Here is a 20,989-nt window from a genome sequence, read left to right as displayed (position 1 = left end):
ATGTTTGTAATCTGACTTTAATTTCTTCTTTTTATTTAAGACTGGGCGAGAATAACGAGAAGTTTCCCTTTGAGTGACAATTAGCAGAGCTTTGCCAATACTCACTTTAAATTTAACGAAATCTTGGGCTGATGACAGGAATGTTGGAATAGCTATGTATTTCTAGCATCTCTATTTCTAACTAACCCAGAAACGCGTTCTCAAGTAATCGATTTTCGAGTGATCTTTCGGTATTTTTCCCCTCTATGTATACGTGAATTGTTTTTGAGTATACATTGTCTGGGAGTCTCTTCTTATAGTAGGGGAAATAGCTAAATTCCTTGGCTGCTATTTCTAAAAGTTCGATGTGTGGTAAAGTAAAAATTTTTGCTGAACCCTCATTATATAAAGTACTGTTTAAATTTACCGTAAATGGTCCTTTTACATACTGAACACTGCTTGGTAAAATTATTAATTACTAATTGATTAATTTTACCCTTATTATTATTGACTATATATATATATAGTAAAAGCAATTAAGATTCAAGTGAGTTCTGTTGAATTCACATGAATGCGGTACTTAACTTAGATGCACCAGAAATCTATATGGTGTTAACCATAAGATAATGCGGGGTGATTATAAATAAGAAAAAAGCAACAAGAATGGATCAATATTCCGGTACAATTGTTTCGTACGAAGACAGCTTTATTAAGGCTGCAAATATTGCAGTAAATATAAGTGACCCGTACTCATCAGCCGAAAAAACATCTGAGTCCTCTTAACATCTAAAGGGGTGATGTTACACTCCTGAAACATCAGGGATAGTTCTATAAAAATAAGATTTAGGTAACAAACGGACTTCTAAAAGTTATTTTAGTGTTGCACAGTCATGTAACGGGTTTTAAAAAAGTATTTTAAAAAACCTCTTAATTTCCCAGAAAATGAAAATGAAAATGAAAATGAAAATGAAAATGTAAATCCATCCATATTGAAGTAAGTTTGATTTCTGGAGATATGAGGAGAGGTATCATACTCACAGAAGATGCATTTATCCATAATTAGTCCATAATAAAGTGTGTTTCCTGATGTGTCATGATATACTTGTTGTGTGATGCTTGTGTGATACTTGTTGTGTGATGATATACAAGTTTATCATCACACATATATATTCTTCTTCTTAATCCTGTTTTGCCCCTTGTGGAGAATAGGACCTCAATAGTTGTTTTCCACTTTTTGCGGTCAGCCGGGAAAAGACAAAAATGCTGCGTATCAACAACAAGCAGGAAGAGCTAATCACAATCGAGCGGGCACCTGTGAGGACGTTAGTGAGTTTGTCTATCTTGGTAGCAAGATCAGCAACTCAAGTGGATCAGACGAGGACATCACGGCAAGAAGCAAGAAGGCTTGGCAAGCCGTCGCTATTCTTCGGCCGGTATGGAAGTTCACTGCCATGCTAACTCGAACTAAACTCCGCTTATTTAGTTCAAACGTAAAATCTGTGCTTTTGCATGGCTCTGAAACATGGAGAGCCACCTTCAGCAACTACAAGAAGATCCAGACCTTCATCAACAAATGTCTCCGGCAGATCCTCCATCTGAAGTGGTTCGACAGAGTGCCAAACACCGACCTGTGGTAAAGGGCCAACCAGGAGCCCTTACATACTCAAACTAGACGAAGGAAATGGTGATGGATCGGACACACACTGAGGGAAGAACCCTCAAATATGACACGACAAGCACTTGACTGGAACCCGCAGAGGAAAAGGAAGCGAGGACGCTCGAAGCAGACATTGAAGTGGAGCGTTTGATTGTCTTTACTGTCCTGTTTTTGCTACCATTTTTACCCCTCCGCAAAAAAATCTCAAATTTTATTTAATTTGCTTTTTGCGGGAAGGAATGTTTCACCGAAGTCGTGTCTCGCCTTGACCTTCGAAACGCGGAGTAGATGAAACAGAGGCGACTGAAGAAGGTGAATTTTCCTTGTGTTCTATATCCTGTACTCTATTTTTTCGTTGTTTAAGAAAAATGTCCATTTCCTTGGTTTTATGTTTATGTTTTCGTTTCTCATCATGTTCTACGTTTTTTTGGTGTCCTGTACCCATATATGCATGTATATATATACATGTAGATGTAGGTACGTACATATATGTACGTATATATGCATATGTTTTATTTATTAATTTGTTATTATACGACAGAACGCATGCGTCCATTTCTAAGTGAGTTTGTTCTATATATATATATACATGTGTATATACATGTGTATATACATGTGTATATACATTTATATATGCGCACATTCATGTGCACAAACACACACATACGCATACACATACATGACAGGCTTATTTCAGTTTCAGTCAACTAAATCCACTCACAAGGCTTTGGTCGACCCGAGTCTATAGTAGAAGACACTTACCCAAAGTTCCACACAATGAGACTGAACCCGGAACCATGTGGTTTGGAAATAAACTTCTTACCACACAGCCATACCTGCGCCTATGAAAAATATTCTGGCGATGCCGGGGATCGATCCCGGGGCCTTTCGTACATAATTCTATTCAGCTGCACATACACGCATACATAAATAAATATACCCATATATGTGCACACATATGCATTTATTTATACTTCGGTAACAGTGTATGTTTGTAGAGAATATATTTGTTGTTGTATTTCTGTTCACATAATACGTTATTTATTACATATATATAAATGTGTGCGTAAATCTCGTACAATACTGTATATGTGTATATATATATATATATAGATATGTGTGTATATACATACATATGTGTGTATGTGTGTGTGTGTATGTGCGTTTTTGTGTGCATGTATGTGTGTGTGTGTGTGTTGTGAATGTGCGTGTGTATGCATATGTATGTACGCATGTGTATCAATGTTTGAACATGTATGTCTGTATGCTTATATGTGTGTATATACATAGAGAGAGGGAGGGGAGAGAGGGGGAGAGGGGATAGAAAGGGGGAGAGAGAATGGAGAGGAAGAGAATGGAGAGAGAGGGAGAGAATTGAGATAGAGGATAGAATGGAGAAGGAGAAAGGGAAGGAAGAAGGAGAGAGGAGATAGATAGATAGATAGATAGATAGAGATAGATAGATAGATAGATAAATAGATAGATAGATAGATAGATAGATAGATAGATAGATAAATAGATAGATAGATAGATAGATAGATAGATAGACAGATAGATAGATAGATAGATAGATAGATAGATAGATAGATAGATAGATAGATAGATAGGCATTATGTATATATATGCATGTGTGTGTATACATGTTGAATGTGTATGTGTATGTGTGTGTGTATGTGCACGTGCGTATTAGTAAGGGTGAGCGTGGGAGCGTGGGAGCGTGGGAGAGAGAAACAGACAAACTGACATAAATGTTCTTTGGACCCATCCCAAATTAAACATTCAAGTGCTGTAAATCCTCCCCGCGTCTCTATTACTGTATTACAAATATAAACGCTGCTGCACTTTATTTCTGCCTCTACACACAGCAGACATCGTAGAACTGCACTTATGCACTCTAGAATTCATACTCCTACTTATAAGTTATTTGTCACAAAATACTTCCCCTCTTCAAATGTTTCGAAGGTGGCTACACAAGATATACAAAATCTCTTACAATCACGCGCGCACACTTACACGCATTTATACACAAACACACATATATACACAAACACACATAGACACACACACACACACACACACGTGTGTGTGTGTTTGTGGGTGTATTTGCTAGAGTTGTTGGAGTGTCGAATAGAACGACTCGCGATATTTGTCCTAATCTCTGCAATCTGAGTTCAAATTCAACTGCGGTTAACTTTGGCGTTTTATCGTTTTGGTACTTTGCCTTTCATCGTTTTGGTACTTTGCCTTTCATCTTTTCGGGGTCGATAAATTAAGTACCAGTTACGCACTGGGGTCGCTATAATCGACTTAATCCGTTTGTCTGTCCTTGTTTGTCCGCTCTGTGTTTAGCCCCTTGTGGGTAGTAAAAAAATAGGTCCTAAAACTCATTGAGCCGGTTACCCAGGTTGTATGGCGTATAAGTGACCGAAAAAATAGGTCCTAAAACTCATTGAGCCGGTTACCCAGGTTGTATGGCATATAAGCAACCGAAATCGCAGTGTTTTCCTTGAACGAAAGATTAGTCCGTAGCAGGGTTATTAATCTACATCTTAAAGTACTGGAACAAATTTAGATGAAGTGTTTTGCTCAGGAGCACAGTGCACCGTCCCGGCCGAAAATTGAAACCGTGACCTTGCGATCGTGAGTGCCGCACCTTAAGCACTAGGTCACATTCTTCTACTCATCCTTTCAGTGGTTGATAAAAAATGTACCAGTCCAGAGTGGTAGGTTAGTGAAACTATTAGAGCATTGGAAAAATGTATCTGCTCCTGCTCTCCAGGTTTTAAGGTCAAGCCCTGAGACCTAAGAGGTGTGCCGACCTTTAAATTATCCTTGGAACACCATTGTTGGCGGGTAGAGAGGTAAGTTGCTTGTATGTGCAAACGCTGTCTTCCGCAAAAAGAAAACTTAAGCAGTAGTATAACAAGAGTTTGTGTCACTCAGACAGCCCTTGTGTTTACTTCCCGCCAACCCTACCTTTCACACAGGCATATACGTCAAACCAAAAGTGACACCCCCATAAAATCATCACTCGAAGTGGGCCTACCCCATGCCCCTAGTTATGCTACTGAACTTTGGCCATGCTTGCAAGTTGAGTAAACCTTTTCAGTTTAGCTGAAGCACAATGGCAATCCTTACTTAGTTTATGTGTAAGATCTCTGGACTGCTTTCATTTCTACTGTAAGCTTGATTGTATGAAGTGATTATAGGTGAGAGTACTAAATCCAGGTAACTTAAACGAAGAATCTTCCCAGAATCAGTATGATATATTTTTCAGTTATGCTAACTGTTTCCAAGAACCACTCTGGATGTCATCTGCACATTTTTACGATTTTAGTTTTATACATATGGCATTATACCTCATTACTCATTACAATTGCAAAGTTTTTCACTCTTTGTGGCTATGAGATTGCAGGATGTTAAAGGCGGCGAGCTGGCAGAATCGTTAGCACGTCGGGCGAAATACTTAGCGGTATTTCGTCTGCCGTTTCATTTTGAGTTCAAATTTCACGGAGGTCGACTTTGCCTTTCATCCTTTCGGGGTCGATAAATTGAGTACCAGTTACGCATTGGGGTCGATGTAATCGACTTAATACCTTTGTCTGTACTTGTTAATCCCCTCTATGTTTAGCCCCTTGTGGGCAGTAAAGAAATAAGTATTTCATCTGCCGTTATGTTCTGAGTTCAAATTTCGCCGAGGTCGACTTTGCCTTTCATCCTTTTGGGGTCGATAAATTAAGTACCATTTACGCACTGGGTTCGATATAATCGACTTAATCCGTTTGTCTGTCCTTGTTTACCGCTCTGTGTTTAGCCCCTTGTGGGTAGTAAAGAAATAGGTATTTCGTCTGCCGCTACGTTCTGAGTTCAAATTCCGAGTGTTAGTGCTATGTCTAACATAGCACTAACACTGAAAAATAAATGTCTGATATAATGTAAGATAGACACTTTAATTTTGTGGAGAGCCACGACTCTAGTGGTATGAAACTTTTTTTTATTTTCCCCTTAGCAAATAGTGCATTTGTTGTAACAGAAAGTATGTTTTCCATTAAAAGATATAGTCAAGAGCATATTCACATTCCTGTATTAAAGACTTAAAGTGGACGATAATTATAATAAAAGTGCATTGATCGGACCTGCGTTGTACTGTAGTATCCACAAGACTGTTTAATTCAATTATAATTTTTTATGTAAAATAAAACGAACCACTTTAGATTTTTCAAGAGGGTACAGGAAATTAATTAACTCGCAGTTATGATTGTGAACTGGGTTTAATCTCAACAATAATTTGCTTATCGACTATTCCCTGGCGATATTTTTAAAATTTATGTTCTATGGAAATGGAAGAATTTTCAGTTGTATTATTTAACGACCAGCCTCGTCAGTCTTCAGATTATAAGATCGAAATTCACCGAAGTCCACTTTGCTTTCTTTTCGGGGTCGATAAAATAAGCACTTTTTGAGTACTAGGGTTGATATAATCAATCAACTGTCCTTCTCCCTCAAATTTCAGGCCTTCAATGAAATGAAATATGTAACAGAAATTACTCGGTTTTATCTCATACGTAGCGGTTATATTAAAAATAAATCTGTACAGTTCTCATAGTATAGTTCAATCTGAAAAAATAATATCGTTTAAAATAAGAGAAATTATTTCGTTTTATAGCAATGCGTACGGTAAAATAATGGGGAATATCCAATTAAGTTAAATGAAATATTCAAAGTAATAAAAGTCTAATCTAAAACTAAATGAGCCAATTAATCATTCATTAAAAGTTTAAAGTGAGAATTTTAGCCAACATGGTAATTTAGCACTAAACTCTATCGATATTCCGTGAATTAAGCCATTCACAATTTTAGTTAAGTTTTTTATAACTCTTAAAGTTTTATTGTGTTTTATTAGATTTTGAGCTTATAATTCAACGAGGTAACAGTTTTGCTTTTGAGATTATACAAACCTTTTTACTATTTTTTTTTTTAGGATTTGAACCCACATTATGAAGTCCCATCACTAAATACCACATGACATTTTATCAGATGCTCTAGCAAATAATAATAATAATAATAATAATAATGATAATAATATATCTGTCAAGACCTGGAAATGATAGCAAAAGGGGCTGGTTGCTACCTAACTCAGATACCAGGAAACCCCAAAATGGCAGAAATTCAAAAGATAGTGCTCATGGGAACTGCTCATATCCTACGCAAAATACTTTCGATGTAATCTCAAGTTTTAAAACAAACGTAATTTTCGTATGCTTTTTTTTAGGCATTCACTAGTACAACACTAAATATAAAACCAAATATATGGCACACTAGGCATAACAACAACATGAACTTCCAACCTGTTGTCTCTTGAGGTCAACTTGTACAAATGGAGCCAACTTGTACAAATGTAAAGCAAAAGTCAAACATAGAATAATAATAATAATAATAATAATAATAATAATAATAATCCTTTCTACTATAGGCACAAGGCCTGAAATTTGTGGGGAGGGGACCAGTTGATTAGATCGAAACCAGTACGCCACTGGTACTTAATTTATCGATCTCAAAAGGATGAAACGCAAAGTCGAACTCGGAGGAATTTGAATTCAGACCGTAAACACAGACGAAATGCCACTAAGCAATTTGCTCGGCGTACTAATGATCCTGCCAAATAGCGGCCTTAATGATAATAATAATAATAATAATAATAATATAATAATAATAATAATAATTCTTTCTAGTTTTGGCACAAGGTTTGTTGTAGTTTTTGTCTAAGAAAGTAAATTCAGTCTAGTTCCAGCTTTTATAAGGTACAGACACTGAATTCTTTTCTATACTCTCTCTCTCTGATTAGATCCTGAGCCAAAGAAATACTAAATCTCAGAGCGAGTTATAAACAGTAGCTACAACACATCGTGACGTACATTTGCCATTTAAATATGGCTAACCCCTAAGGGTGGATGCTACTGTAGTCTGTAGCCCCAGGAGGACACCTCCTCCAGTTGGCTATAGACACACTTTCTGTGCCCAATCAGTGTTTGCAAAGGGAAGCCATTCTTCCCGTCTTCAACTTATGATACACACGGACTCGAGTTTCTGGGTATTGACCCGTCACTGGCGTGTGACAATCACAGTTGTCGATGAGAAGTAGGTTCCCTTCACAAACACTTATACTTTTTCCACCTACTTCTCATCAACAACTGTGATTGTCACACGCCGATGACGGGTCAATACCCAGAAACTCGAGTTCGTGTGTATCATAAGTTGAAGACAGGAAGAATGGCTTCCCTTTGCAAACACTGATAGGGCACAGAAAGTGTGTCTATAGCCAACTGGAGGAGGTGTCCTCCTGGGGCTACAAACTACAGTAGCATCCACCCTTAGGGGTTAGCCATATTTAAATGGCAAATGTACGTCACAAAGAAATACTGTTTTAGTCTTTAAATTTTTTCATCTACTTTTATTTTGGATCTGTATTAAATAAACAAAATTTTTTTTTCTGTTTGATCTAAAATGTGACAAAATTACCATATGACCAGTTTCGAAACTTGGACTCGGTGTTGCCATTGCTGTTGTTACTATCAATATCTTTAAAACGACATGTTAGACTATTTGGAATATTTTTCATATATTCTCTTTTACTTGTTTCAGTCATTTGACTGCGGCCATGCTGGAGCACCGCCTTTAGTCTTTGTAAGCCCAGTACTTATTCTATCGGTCTCTTGTGATGGGGTCGTAAACACACCAGCATCGGTTGTCAGACAATGCTAGGGGGACAAACACACACACATATATATATACATATATACGACAGGCTTCTTTCAGTTTCCGTCTACCAAATCCACTCACAAGGCATTGGTCGGCCCGGGGCTATAGCAGAAGACACTTTCCCAAGATGCCACGCAGTGGGACTGAACCCGGAACCATGTGGTTGGTTAGCAAGCTACTTACCACATAGCCACTCCTTTACGCTTTTAAAAGTTCATATTCTTCTCTTTGTCCTTCCAGTTGCGTATTTTATTTTAGCATTGCTTTTCCCCTGCTCAATCTGTTGTAGTAATATTTTGGGCCATGTACTGTATTTGTGTTTAGTGGACATATTAAAAGTGAAAAATATCATGCATGTAAATAAATAAGGTGAATAAATAAGCAAACATCTGTAAAAACAATCCTGCTTTTTGTTAACTCCGTTTATTGAGGGTAGGCTTTCCTCAGGTAATTATAATCCATTTCGTCCAAAGAAATTTTCATTTGATAATACTATAAATATGGACCTGCACTGGAACAAAATAAATAAACACAGGTATGTTTTCGGAGCCAATAATAATAATGATTTCTTTTACTTTTTATTATACTTAGTAACTTTATTTTTATTTGTGTTATTATTTTATAGGCAGACATTACAAATTGAGCAATGCAGCGTAATATAATGCTCCACAATATATATCTGACTAACAAGTGATATGTGTGTGTACTAGTATGAGGATCTATGTGTATGTGAAGTGTAACTGAAGGTGCATGCTGATGCAAGGAAAAGAATGTATGAGTGGGTGTAAGGATGTATAGTACACCACACCAGTTTCACACAAGGAATATCATGAAACAAATATGTAAAAAGATGAGCATGTGCGTGCATATGTGTGTGTACACCCGTGCGTGTATAACACATACAGTTATCACATTATAATCTTATATTTTTTTTTTACTAGCAATAGCAGCCAAATCTCCTTGATACCTATTTCTTTACTACCCACAAGGGGCTAAACACAGAGAGGACAAACAAGGACAGACAAACGGATTAAGTCGATTACATCGACCCCAATGCGTAACTAGTACTTAATTTATCGACCCCGAAAGGATGAGAGGCAAAGTCGACCTCGGCGGAATTTGAACTCAGAACGTAACGGCAGACGAAATACGGCTACGCATTTCGCCCGGCGTGCTAACATTTCTGCCAGCTCGCCACCTTAAAATCTCCTTGATACCACATTTTCTTACTAAGTAATTTGGTGAAAGGGACTAATAGATTTAAGAAATAAGTGCTGGGGTTAATTTATTCTCCAGACACTTCAGGACAGTGATTCAACATGGCCACAGTATAATGACTGAAACTGGTAAGATAAAAAAAGATTGTTGTCCCAGAAAAGAATGACATATATGGCATTAAATATTGATTTCAAATTTCAGCAAAAAGCCAGCAATTTCCAGGGAGTGGGTAAGTCAATTACATCAACCCCAGTTTTTAACTGATACTTATTTTATCAACCCTGAAAGGATGAAGGGCAAAGTCAACATCAGTGGAATTTGAACTCAGAATGTGAAAACAGGCGAAATGCTGCTAATTATTTTGCCCTGCATGCTAACTATTCTGCCAGCTCGTCGCCTTTATGTGGCTTTAAGTATTCTAAAATATGTAATGGTCACAGAAGGAATATGTTTGATTATAAAACTCTATTATCAATAAAGATCATGGTCTAAATAAGAGCAGCAGCAACAGCAATATCATTCTAATTGACGTATTTCTTACTTTGGCATCTGTGCTAGCGGGGCGCGAAGAGCACTATACGAGTGTGATCGTTGACAGAGCGGCTATTCAAGTATGATCGTTACCAGCGTCGCCTTACTGGCACTTATGCCTATGCTAGTAGGGTGCCAAGAGCACCATCCAAGCATGATCATTGCCAGAGCAGCCAACTGTCTTCCGTACCCATGGCATGTACAAGGGCACCATCCAAGCGTGATCGTTACCAACGTCGCTTCACTGGCACCTGTACCAGTGGCATGTGTAAAAAGATTCGAGCGAGGTCATTGCCAGTACCGCCTGACTGGACCCTGTGCCAGTGGCATGTAAGAAGCACCCACTATACTCTCGGAGTGGTTGGTGTTAGGAAGGGCATCCAGCTGTAGAAACTCTGCCAGATCAAGATTGGAGCCTGGTGCAGCCATCTGGCTCGCCAGCCCTCAGTCAAAGTCGTCCAACCCATGCTAGCATGGAAAGCGGATGTTAAACAATGATGATGATGATGGTGGTGATGATGATGACTCTAAAATGTTGTCCCATACTAGCATGTGGTAGTTATGACAGTGATGCAACACTTCTCCCAATACATGTATTAAAAGTGCTACCAATAATTTCATATGATGGGAAAATTCAAACATATTCTTCAGGCACAAACCACATATAATAACCAACTAAAGAAAAAAAAATTGAATAATAGAAGAAATGCGAAAAAAAACTGAAGAGGCAGCATATAGAAAACGCAGAAAGTAAACAATGGAAAACGTAAAAAGTAAAACCCAAAACTAAAATGTAAAAAAAACAAAACTGAATAAGGTAAAAGAGCTATCTTCCTTAGACAAATGATAAGGCTGGAAAGATATCAAGCCAGTCAGGAATAGGCGAAATTTTCCAATTCTTGAAAATATATTTATAAATATGCATGCGACCACTGAAGATTTCTGACCTGGAGTTCAATAGAAAGTTAGTTGTCTTAGATCTGAACAGGATCTGTGCTCTTTCAGCCAAGTAAAGCCTACATTTGTTCAATCCATTCACATACAGTATGGATTTCCAATTACTTTCCATGCGCTGTTTTGTTATCTTTCAAACGCCATAAGTAGCTAGCCAATGTAGTAGCTTTACTTTTGTCCCTATGCCAGAAGGAGGCTATGTGATTGACATGGTGATTTTTAAATTCTCCTTCACATAATCCAATATAGGTCTTCTTATCAGTTGTATTAATATTTTTTAGGATTGAAATAACTTCATACACAGATGCAGTACAAAGCTTTGTCAGTGAACAGGTCGCGGTCTCAAAGCGACGAAAATAATTTGACAAATTAAATTTAAATGTTGAAGTGAATCTAACAGTTTTGTGTGTTTCTTAAATGGCTTATAAACACCTTCCATGCTGCAATTGTTTTCGTTCCAACACACGATCTCAGATCAAGTCACTCGCTATGCAAGTACATCTCCGTAATAACTTCATATATTATAAATTTAATCATACATCATTGGTCAATGGACAGGATCCTTGATCACGATAGTTTCAACTGGACTGAGGCTCTTGATATTGACAGTGTGTAATGATTCTCTTCATATTGGGGCAGCAGCTATAGGATAGTTTCACAGAACACTTATTAAATATTTTCCTGTATCTGTGAGTACTTGGAAAATGTTTGTCTAGAAGAGACCGGAATCTTTTACCAATATTAGTTTTTATATTAAGGGAAAAGGGAGGGGTGAAGACACTTGCCAAAAGTGTCATGCAGTGGGATTGAACCTAGAACCAAACATACATATGCCCAGGCATGGCAGTGTGGTATGAATTTTGCTCCCCAACTACATAGACCACAAACACATACATACATACATACATACATACATACATACATACATACATACATACATACATACATACATACATACATACATTCATTCACGCATACATACATATATCTACTTAATAATGCAAATTTCTTCACACAGCTTTTTAAACATTTTATTGATAGAAAAGAAAAGTGTATAAAATAGAAACAAATAAATATATAAATAATAGATTAAAATCTAATAAATTAGATTTTATACAGATTCAAACTCCTTTTGCCAGGCAGCATACTGCTCCACCAGTCCCCTAGCAGAAGGTTTGGTTCGTTCTAGTGCCATCTCGACATCATAGGTTGTCAGTGTGTCTAGCTGTATATTCAATTCCTTATCTACAAATACAAAAACAAATAATGATGATGATGATTGATGAAATAATAATAATAATGATGATGATGATGATGATGATAATAATGTGGCTCTCATGGCTTCTGATCTTAACTGATTGGAAGTGTTATCATGTACATTGTTTTGTCTTGGTATAAAAGATGGGCTACAGCAAATATTCTGCTCAATATCTCAGATTTGTTTGTCAGTTGTTTGACCTTAACCAGTTGAGCATGTCCCTTAGTGGCTGACAATATGTGCATCTCTGATCACGGGCAGAAGTAGTGGGGGAGCATCATAGCCATGTGTTGAGAGGGATTCTTTGGGGTTTGAATAATTCACCTCTGGAAACATGGGTGGTTCTTTCAACATCCTTAAACAACCCTTATTCAGGGACCGTTTGAGCGGGATGGGCTACTCAACCTGAAGAAAATTCTAACTGGGCCCCACCTGCAAGGTCATGTGCTGTTTATCTTGATATGAGATCACCATGTCGCGCACATATGGTTGTGATGCATGTGCCTGGTGTACCTTTATCAGACGGGTAGTCATGATGGGTGTATTGGGCTTCGTATATTTTACCCCAGTGTCACTTTGATGGCATGAACTGCTCTCTCACTCAATAATAATAATAATAATAATAATAATAATAATAATAATAATTATAATAATAATCCTTTCTGCATAAAGCCTTAAATTTGGAGGGGAGGAGCTAGCTGATTACATCGAACCCAGTGTTTCACTGGTACTTTTCTTATATTGACCCCGAAAAGATGAAAGGCGAACTCGACCTCGGTGGAATTTGAACTCAGAACATAAAGATGGATGAAATGCCACTAAGCATTTTGCCCGGCATGCTCATGACTCTACCAGCTTGGCTTAATAATAATAATAATGATAATAATAATAATAATAATAATTATTATTATTATTATTATTATTATAATACACAGATTTGCTTGTCAGTTGCTTGACCGTAACCAGTTGAGCATGTCCCTTAGTGGCTAATGATATGTGCATCTGTGATCGTGAGCAGAAGTAGTGGGGAAGCATTATAGCCATGTGTTGTTTCAGGCCTTGTGCCTCTAGTAGAAAGAAATTATAGCCATGTGTTGAGAGGAATTCTTTGGGGTTTGGATAGTTCACCTTTGGAAACATAGGTGTTTTGTTCAACATCTTTAAACAACCCTTATTCAGGGACCTTTTGAGCAGGAAGGGCTGCTCAACCTGAAGAAAATTCTAATATTATTATTATTATATGAATAATAATAATAATAATAATAATAATAATAACAATAATAATAATAATAATAATAATAATAATAATAATAATAATAATAATAATAAGTGCCCTGGGAATGATAGCAAAAGGGGCTGATTGCTACCTAACTCAGATACCAGGAAACCCCAAAATGGCAGAAATTCAAAAGATAGTGCTCATGGGAACTGCTCATATCCTATGCAACATACTTTCTATGTAATCTCAAGTTTTAAAACAAACATAATTTTCGTTTTTTATTTTTAGACATTCACTAGTACAACACTAAATATAAAACCAAATATATGGCACCCTAGGCATAACAACAACACAAACTTCCAACCTGTTGTCTCTTGAGGTCTCTGGGTGAGACTCGGACCCAACTTGTACAAATATAAAGCAAAAGTCAAACATAGATAATAATAATAATAATAATAATAATAATAATGATTACCCCAGTGTCACTTTGATGGCATGAACTGCTCTCTCACTCAATAATAATAATAATAATAATAATAATAAAACCACCAGGGACATTTAACATGGGAAGGTGTGATAAAACACTTCTCTGAAAGCTATCCAAAAACATTGAGAATAATGGAGCTTAAAATAAAACTGACAAGGTGTCGGGCTATATCTGAATAAGCAATACTCATTAAAATGTACTTCTATATTTCCAAAGGAATTGATGTACTTTAACTGTGTATCAACTCTATCATTCACACAACACATGTAAACATGCTTCCCAAACAGACAAAATGCTGGACTATAACCGAGTAAGTAATACTCATTAAAAGTGTTGGACTGAATCTGAGTAATTACCACTCGTTAAAATTTATTTCTTTTTTCCAAATGAAATTATGTATTTTAATTGCATATCAATCTCCATCACTCAGAAAACATGTCTAAACACATTCGCTACATCACAGGCTAATCAGCATCAGACCATCTCTGTCCTTAACCACTAGATACAACAAAAAAAAGGAAAAATAAACTAAATAAAACCTGTATTATTGAACCCAAGGATAACAAACAGGAAATAGGTACTTTAGACTTGTTACAAAAAAGTATGACAAAATATACATGCAAAAGCATTTAACACCAGAAATGAACAGACTGGTGCCCTACAAAAATGATGACCATCAAAATAAAGGGCAGACATTCTTCGTCATGTCCCGTAAAAAAATCAAAATAGCATAAATAGACACATGATGAATAAATTTCAATCCTACATGCTCATTTTACAGCCGTGCTCTACCCACAGAATGAAAACACAACATATTTATATAAAATCTGGAAGAAAAATAAGCTAGATAAAGATTTGGATACAGCAATGAACCCTAATAAACGAGCTAACATATGGAGATCATCATCATCATCATCATTGTTTAACGTCCGTTTTCCATGCTAGCAAGGGTTGGATGGTTCAACTGGGGTCTGGGAAGCCAGGAGGCTGCACCGGGCTCCAGTCTAATCTGGCAGTGTTTCTAGAGCTGGATGCCCTTCCTAACACCAACCACTCCATGAGTGTAGTGGGTGCTTTTTACGTGCCACCTGCACAGGTGCCAGACGAGGCTGGCAACGGCCACAATCGGATGGTGCTTTTTATGTGCCACCTGCACAGGTGCCAGACGAGGCTGGCAACGGCCATGTTCGGATGGTTCTCTTACGTGCCACCGACACTGGCATCACAGCTACAATTTCCATTGATGTTGATCGATTTCGATTTTGAAAAACAGTACCAGAAATAGAACACTTAAAAGGAAAAATACATCAGGAAAATGTAGATAGTAATTACACAGCAATGCCAAATAATATAAGCACAGGGATTGTAAAATACAAAGACAAATGTAACATGTCCAAGAAAACTGAAACAACAAAAGACAACAGACCCAGAATGTAGGACTTTATAATGATGAGCAAAATGCACTAAACCAGAACACCAAAGATGAAAATATGAACGGGAGGGAATACAAAACAAATCTAAAACCTGGAAACAGTTAAAGTGAAACTAATGATTATGATACTCTGAAAATTAGCATGATCAGAGGAATGAAAGCCACAGATTTCGGTATGAACCACTGATTGTATCTCCCAAAAATTAAAATTGATAATAAAACATCAATAATAAATAACATGAACCTGGCTACCACAGAACTAATAGCCACAGAAACAAATACCAATATTAGCAGGCTAAATGATATAATATATGCAGCAGCTGCTGTGGCCACAAAAGAAGTTGGATACCCCCTTAAACAGGAGTATCATCACCCAAACAAACCCTGTGGATAAATAATATCCAGAAAAAAATAGAAAATAAGAGAAAGGATCTGTCAATCCTTAATGAAACTAGTAGACAATCAACACTACTAAGTAACACGAAGAGAAGAAAAATACTATGTAAATACAAAATTACAGAACAAGGTATACCTGAGTTAAAAAATAGCTAAAGTAAGATATCCTCACAAAGAATCGACAGGTTTGAGAAATGCCAATGTTTCTTTGAACAAAACAAACAGTTCAGCCCTAACCCTGAAAGATTCTACCAAGAATTTGGCAAAAATAGACATCAATGCAGCACCAATAGCAGAAGAAATGGAAGAATTTTGGAAAGAAATGAGTTTGGCAAAGGAACAACCTCAGAAAATATCTATCAAAACAATGAACACAGTACTTGAACAACTCTGGACCCCAATAACAACTGAAGGGGTCACCCAGGCTCTGGAAAAACTAAGCGACTGGAAGGCACTCAGACACAAGATCTCCAACTTCTGGTTAAAATATCTAACAGGAATACCTAAAAAGCTGGCTGAGAAATTTAATGAAATACTAGCAGAGCCAAAGACAATGCCTAAATGGTTCACGGAAGGGAAAACTATCCGAATTCCCAAATCCACTGAAACGGCAAACCCACAAAATTACAGACTGATAACTTGCTTCCCTGCAGTTTACAAAGCCTTTACCACAATAATATCGCAGAGAATGGGCAAACATTTGGAAGAAAATACCCTGTTTCCAGAAGAGCAGAAGGGATACTGCAAGGGTTCAAATGGCAGTAAAAATCAGCAAACAATCAATAAAGCCATAACTGAAGACAGCTGCAGAAAGAAGAAGGGTCAAAGTATAGCTAGGATCAATTACCGAAAGGTTTTTGATAGTATTCCCCACACATGGATCCTAGAAACACTAGCCAAGAACAAAGTAGCAACAATAATCATAAAATATATAAATCATTCCATGAATAAATGGCAGACAGTGCTACAGCTCCAGACAAAAAAGGGAATCACAAAAACAAAAGCCAACCTCATTAGAAGGGGAATATTCCAGGGAGATGTGCTCTCTCCACTCCTTTTTTGCTTGGCATTGACACCTTTATCTGGCATGCTAAACCGAACTGGATGTAGATACAACTGTTACGGCAAAACAATCAGCCATCTCTTGGATATGGATGACCTAAAACTGTACGCTACAAATGATAAACAGCTGGAAACATTACTATAGACAGTACCTGGATTTACCAAAGAATTAGATATGAAATTTGGCTAGAAAAATGTACCAAAAGCAACCCTGAAAAGGGGAAAACTAATTGAGAGTAGCAACATTACACTAGATAAAGCAAATGAAATAAGAGAATTATCATTCTCACCACATCCACCCACCTTTCAACAGAATTCCTTGTGAGCAGCACTTTGCTCTTTACCCTCACTTTCCTTTTCAAGTGAAACTTGAAAAAGCTGATGAAAGCTTGACCAAAGAGGAAATCATAATGATAAATAGAAAAAAAACAGAGTAAGCAGGGATGGAGTGCTTCTGATCATACTGCTGACCATGGGCTATCCAACATTAACAACAACAACACTGGTAATACACACATTCAATTGGCTAGAATTAGAAGCTAAATCTCCCTTAAAAATTATATCCAACTATCTTCAGAAAAGGAAGAGCAGACATAAATAAAAAAAAAAAAGTAAGGTGGTTATTGCTTAAATGTCTTTAACCACAGGTCTGTTTAAGTCGGGTGTGACTGGTACTACAGAACAACAACAAGACCACCAACAACAGCAGCAGAAATGCTGAATATTAGAATATCATAAACAATAAGTGCTGACCTGCTTTCTCATTCTCTAGGATGTCAAATATTTTCCTCATTGGTCTCATGGCAGCTTCTTTACAGACAAGCTTGATATCAGATCCAGAATAGCCTTCAGTTTTCTGAGAAAAAAAATAACGATAGATTTTTGTATATAGATTTTAAAAATGTAACTATAACTCAGATTGAGTTCTTGATATCATTCAAATGGAAAGTTCTCTTCTTGTCATCAAGACAAGAGCAATTCTTTGGATGCAAATTAACTTAATCAGTTTGAGAAATTAACTCTTAATTTCTTAAAATAACCTGTCCATTTCTTGAAAGTCTTTAAGAATTATTGAATGCTAAATTTTGGTTAAGTTAAAATTTATTGCAAACAACATCCTATACTCAGTTTCTCAATTAATCAATACATACATATAAATACACACATAAATGCATACTACACACACACACACACACTCACAAGGTTGAGTCAAAAGTTTTTTTAAAGATTTCCATGATAAATTTTGGCAATTCATATCTCCATGCTATATCGTTAATTTGGTACAACTTGTTCAATTGTTGCTGAATTGTTTATTCTTTATTTTCATTATATATAGCACCATCATCATCATCATCTAATGTCTGTTTTTCATGCTGGCATGGGTTGGATATACACACATACATACATATTGTCACACACAAACATATGCATACATATATACGTATGTACAGTATAGAACAATTTACAAGTAATGAGAATATAGAACTCAAGAAAGAACTAAATCATACCTCTGCCAATAAATCGTAGTCCAGATCAGTGCAAAGTTTAGGTCCTCCTTCATCTGAAGTAACAATTTTTGGGAGAAACAGGTTAAACATGGCCTGACGTGCGTCCTTCTTTGGTAAACCAACAAGGATACGTTTCTCTAGACGCCGTAACATGGCATTGTCCAACTCCCTAAAATGAAAGGTGATTTTATAAGGATTTCAAGGTCTTGGTTGGAAAGAAGTAGTTTATGGTATGCAAGTATTCAGTGACTAACATGGCAATTTGTAACATAGATCATTCTATTACAACTATTCTGTCCCAGTCTTTCATCAAAGGGTAACATTCTACCTACATGCCACTAGTAGAAGAGACCCTAAAACAGTGGTCCTTAACCAAGGTCAACATGACCCGTGGGTGGCCATATAAGATTTTGTTATTAAAATTTACAATTCCTAATGATATTTAATTATAAAAATAGTGTGGTAAGTAGCTTGCTTACGAACCACATGGTTCCGGGTTCAGTCCCACTGCGTGGCACCTTGGGCAAGTGTCTTCTACTATAACCACGGGCTGACCAAAGCCTTGTGAGCAGATTAGGTAGATGGAAACTGAAAGAAGCCCATCATATATATATATATATATATATATATATATATATATATATACATATATATCATCACCATCATCATCATCATCATCGTTTAACGTCCGTTCTCAATGCTAGCATGGGTTGGACGGTTCGACCGGGGATCTGGGAAGCCAGAAGGCTGCACCAGGCTCCAGTCTTATCTGGCAATGTTTCTACAGCTGGATGCCCTTCCTAACGCCAACCATTCCGTGAGTGTAGTGGGTGCCTTTTACATGCCACCTGCACAGGTGCCAGGCGAGGCTGGCAACGGCCACGGTCGGATTGGTGTATTTTGTGTGCCACCGGCACGGAAGCCAGTCGAGGCGGCGCTGGCATCGGCCACGAGTCGGATAGTGCTTTTTACGTACCACCAGACCAGGGATCCTGGCTGGTTCAATTCGATTTCGCTTTCGCTTGCCCCAACATGTCTTCGCAAGCAAAGGGGGGTTGGCATGGGTGCCTGTCGTACGGTCGGATTGGTGTATTTTACGTGCCACCGGCACGGAAGCCAGTGGAGGCGGCACTGGCATCGGCCACGAGTCAGATAGTGCTTTTTACGTACCACCAGACCAGGGATCCTGGCTGGTTCAATTCGATTTCGATTTCGCTTTCGCTTGCCCCAACATGTCTTCGCAAGCAAAGGGGGTTGGCATGGGTGCCTGTCGTCGGATGAGGTTCTATATCAACTTCGCTTGCCTCAACAGGTCTTTGTTTCCAAGGGAGGAAAGGCATTCATAAGTGGGCTGGGCTCACTTGTCCTGCCTTGTCTTCTCACGTACAGCATATTTCCAGAGGTCTCGGTCGCTGGTCATTTCCTCAGTGAGGCCTAAAGTTCGAAGGTCGTGCTTCACCACCTCATCCCAGGTTTTCCTGGGTCTACCTCATATATATATATATATATACCGGAGTAAACACATAAATGTGAAACTAGGTGGAAAAAAGAGTACTCAAATACCAGGGGTAGAGTAATTAAAAACTGTTCGACAAACGGGAACGTGAAACTCCGAGTAACAGGTTTTGTTGAATTTCTGCTGCTTTTAAATAAAGTATATATGCATGTGTGTATTTATGCTTGTGTGTTTGTGTTTGTTCCCCCAACATCGCTTTGACAACCGATGCTGGTGTGTTATATCTCTGTAGAATAAGTACTAGGCTAACAAAGAATAAGTCCTGGGGCCGATTTGCTCGACTAAAGGCGGTGCTCCAGCATGGCCACAGTCAAATGACTGAAACAAGTAAAAGAGAATATCAAATGGCTAGGTCGGTCTGTCTGAGTAAAATAGGAATCAAAGGGTTCCATAAGTAAAAATTGGTTGAGAAACACTGCCCTAAGAAGTGTCATGGTTGCTGCTCACGCTCCTCTGACTAAAGAGTGAAAACATTATTGGTTTCAGAAAGTGGAAGTATATTCAGTGTGGTAACATAAAGTAGACGCAACAACTGCATATAAAATCTAGGTTCAAACTCAGGTAACTACTAGTTTGATACCATCTCCTGAGGGGTTGCTGACTGTTTTTTAACATAAACTATATATTAGGTAGTCAGATAAACTCCTTAGTTTTTTTGCACCATCCGATCATGGCCGTTTGCAAGCCTTGTCTGGCACCTGTGCCGGTGGCACGTAAAAAGCACCCACTACACTCACGGAGTCGTTGGCGTAGGAAGGGCATCCAGCCGTAGAAACATTGCCAGATCAGACTGGAGCCTGATGCAACCTTCTGGCTTCCCAGACCCCAGTTGAACCGTCCAACCCATGCCAGCATGGAAAGCGGACGCTAAACGATGATGATGATGATGATATTCTAATTGTTCCCAATGTTATTTGAATAAACATGAAAATTATTATTCGGCCTCAAAAATTTAACCGTTATGTAAACCTCCTCGAAGAATGTGAAGACGCAGGCTGGAAAGCAGAACATTT

At 37.7% G+C, this 20,989-nt stretch overlaps 1 protein-coding gene across 1 annotated transcript in view; it reads right to left on the bottom strand.

Annotated features, from left to right (window-relative positions):
- Positions 1–12,113: 12,113 nt before the first annotated feature.
- Positions 12,114–20,989, bottom strand: part of LOC115209779 (katanin p60 ATPase-containing subunit A-like 2) — a 60,785-nt gene continuing 51,909 nt past the window's right edge. Inside the window, exons 14-16 of the mRNA XM_029778296.2 lie at positions 18,461–18,629; positions 17,706–17,808; positions 12,114–12,343 (exon numbers count right to left, since the gene is read on the bottom strand). Of these exons, the coding sequence (XP_029634156.1) occupies positions 12,210–12,343; positions 17,706–17,808; positions 18,461–18,629 (406 nt within the window). The 3' untranslated portion in view covers positions 12,114–12,209. The remainder of the gene's footprint in view (positions 12,344–17,705; positions 17,809–18,460; positions 18,630–20,989) is intronic.

The sequence above is a fragment of the Octopus sinensis genome, linkage group LG3 (genome assembly GCF_006345805.1).
Source record: "Octopus sinensis linkage group LG3, ASM634580v1, whole genome shotgun sequence".
Classification (NCBI taxonomy): Eukaryota; Metazoa; Mollusca; class Cephalopoda; order Octopoda; family Octopodidae; genus Octopus; species Octopus sinensis.
Note: the sequence above shows the minus strand (reverse complement) of the source record. Positions and strands in the feature narration are given on the sequence as shown.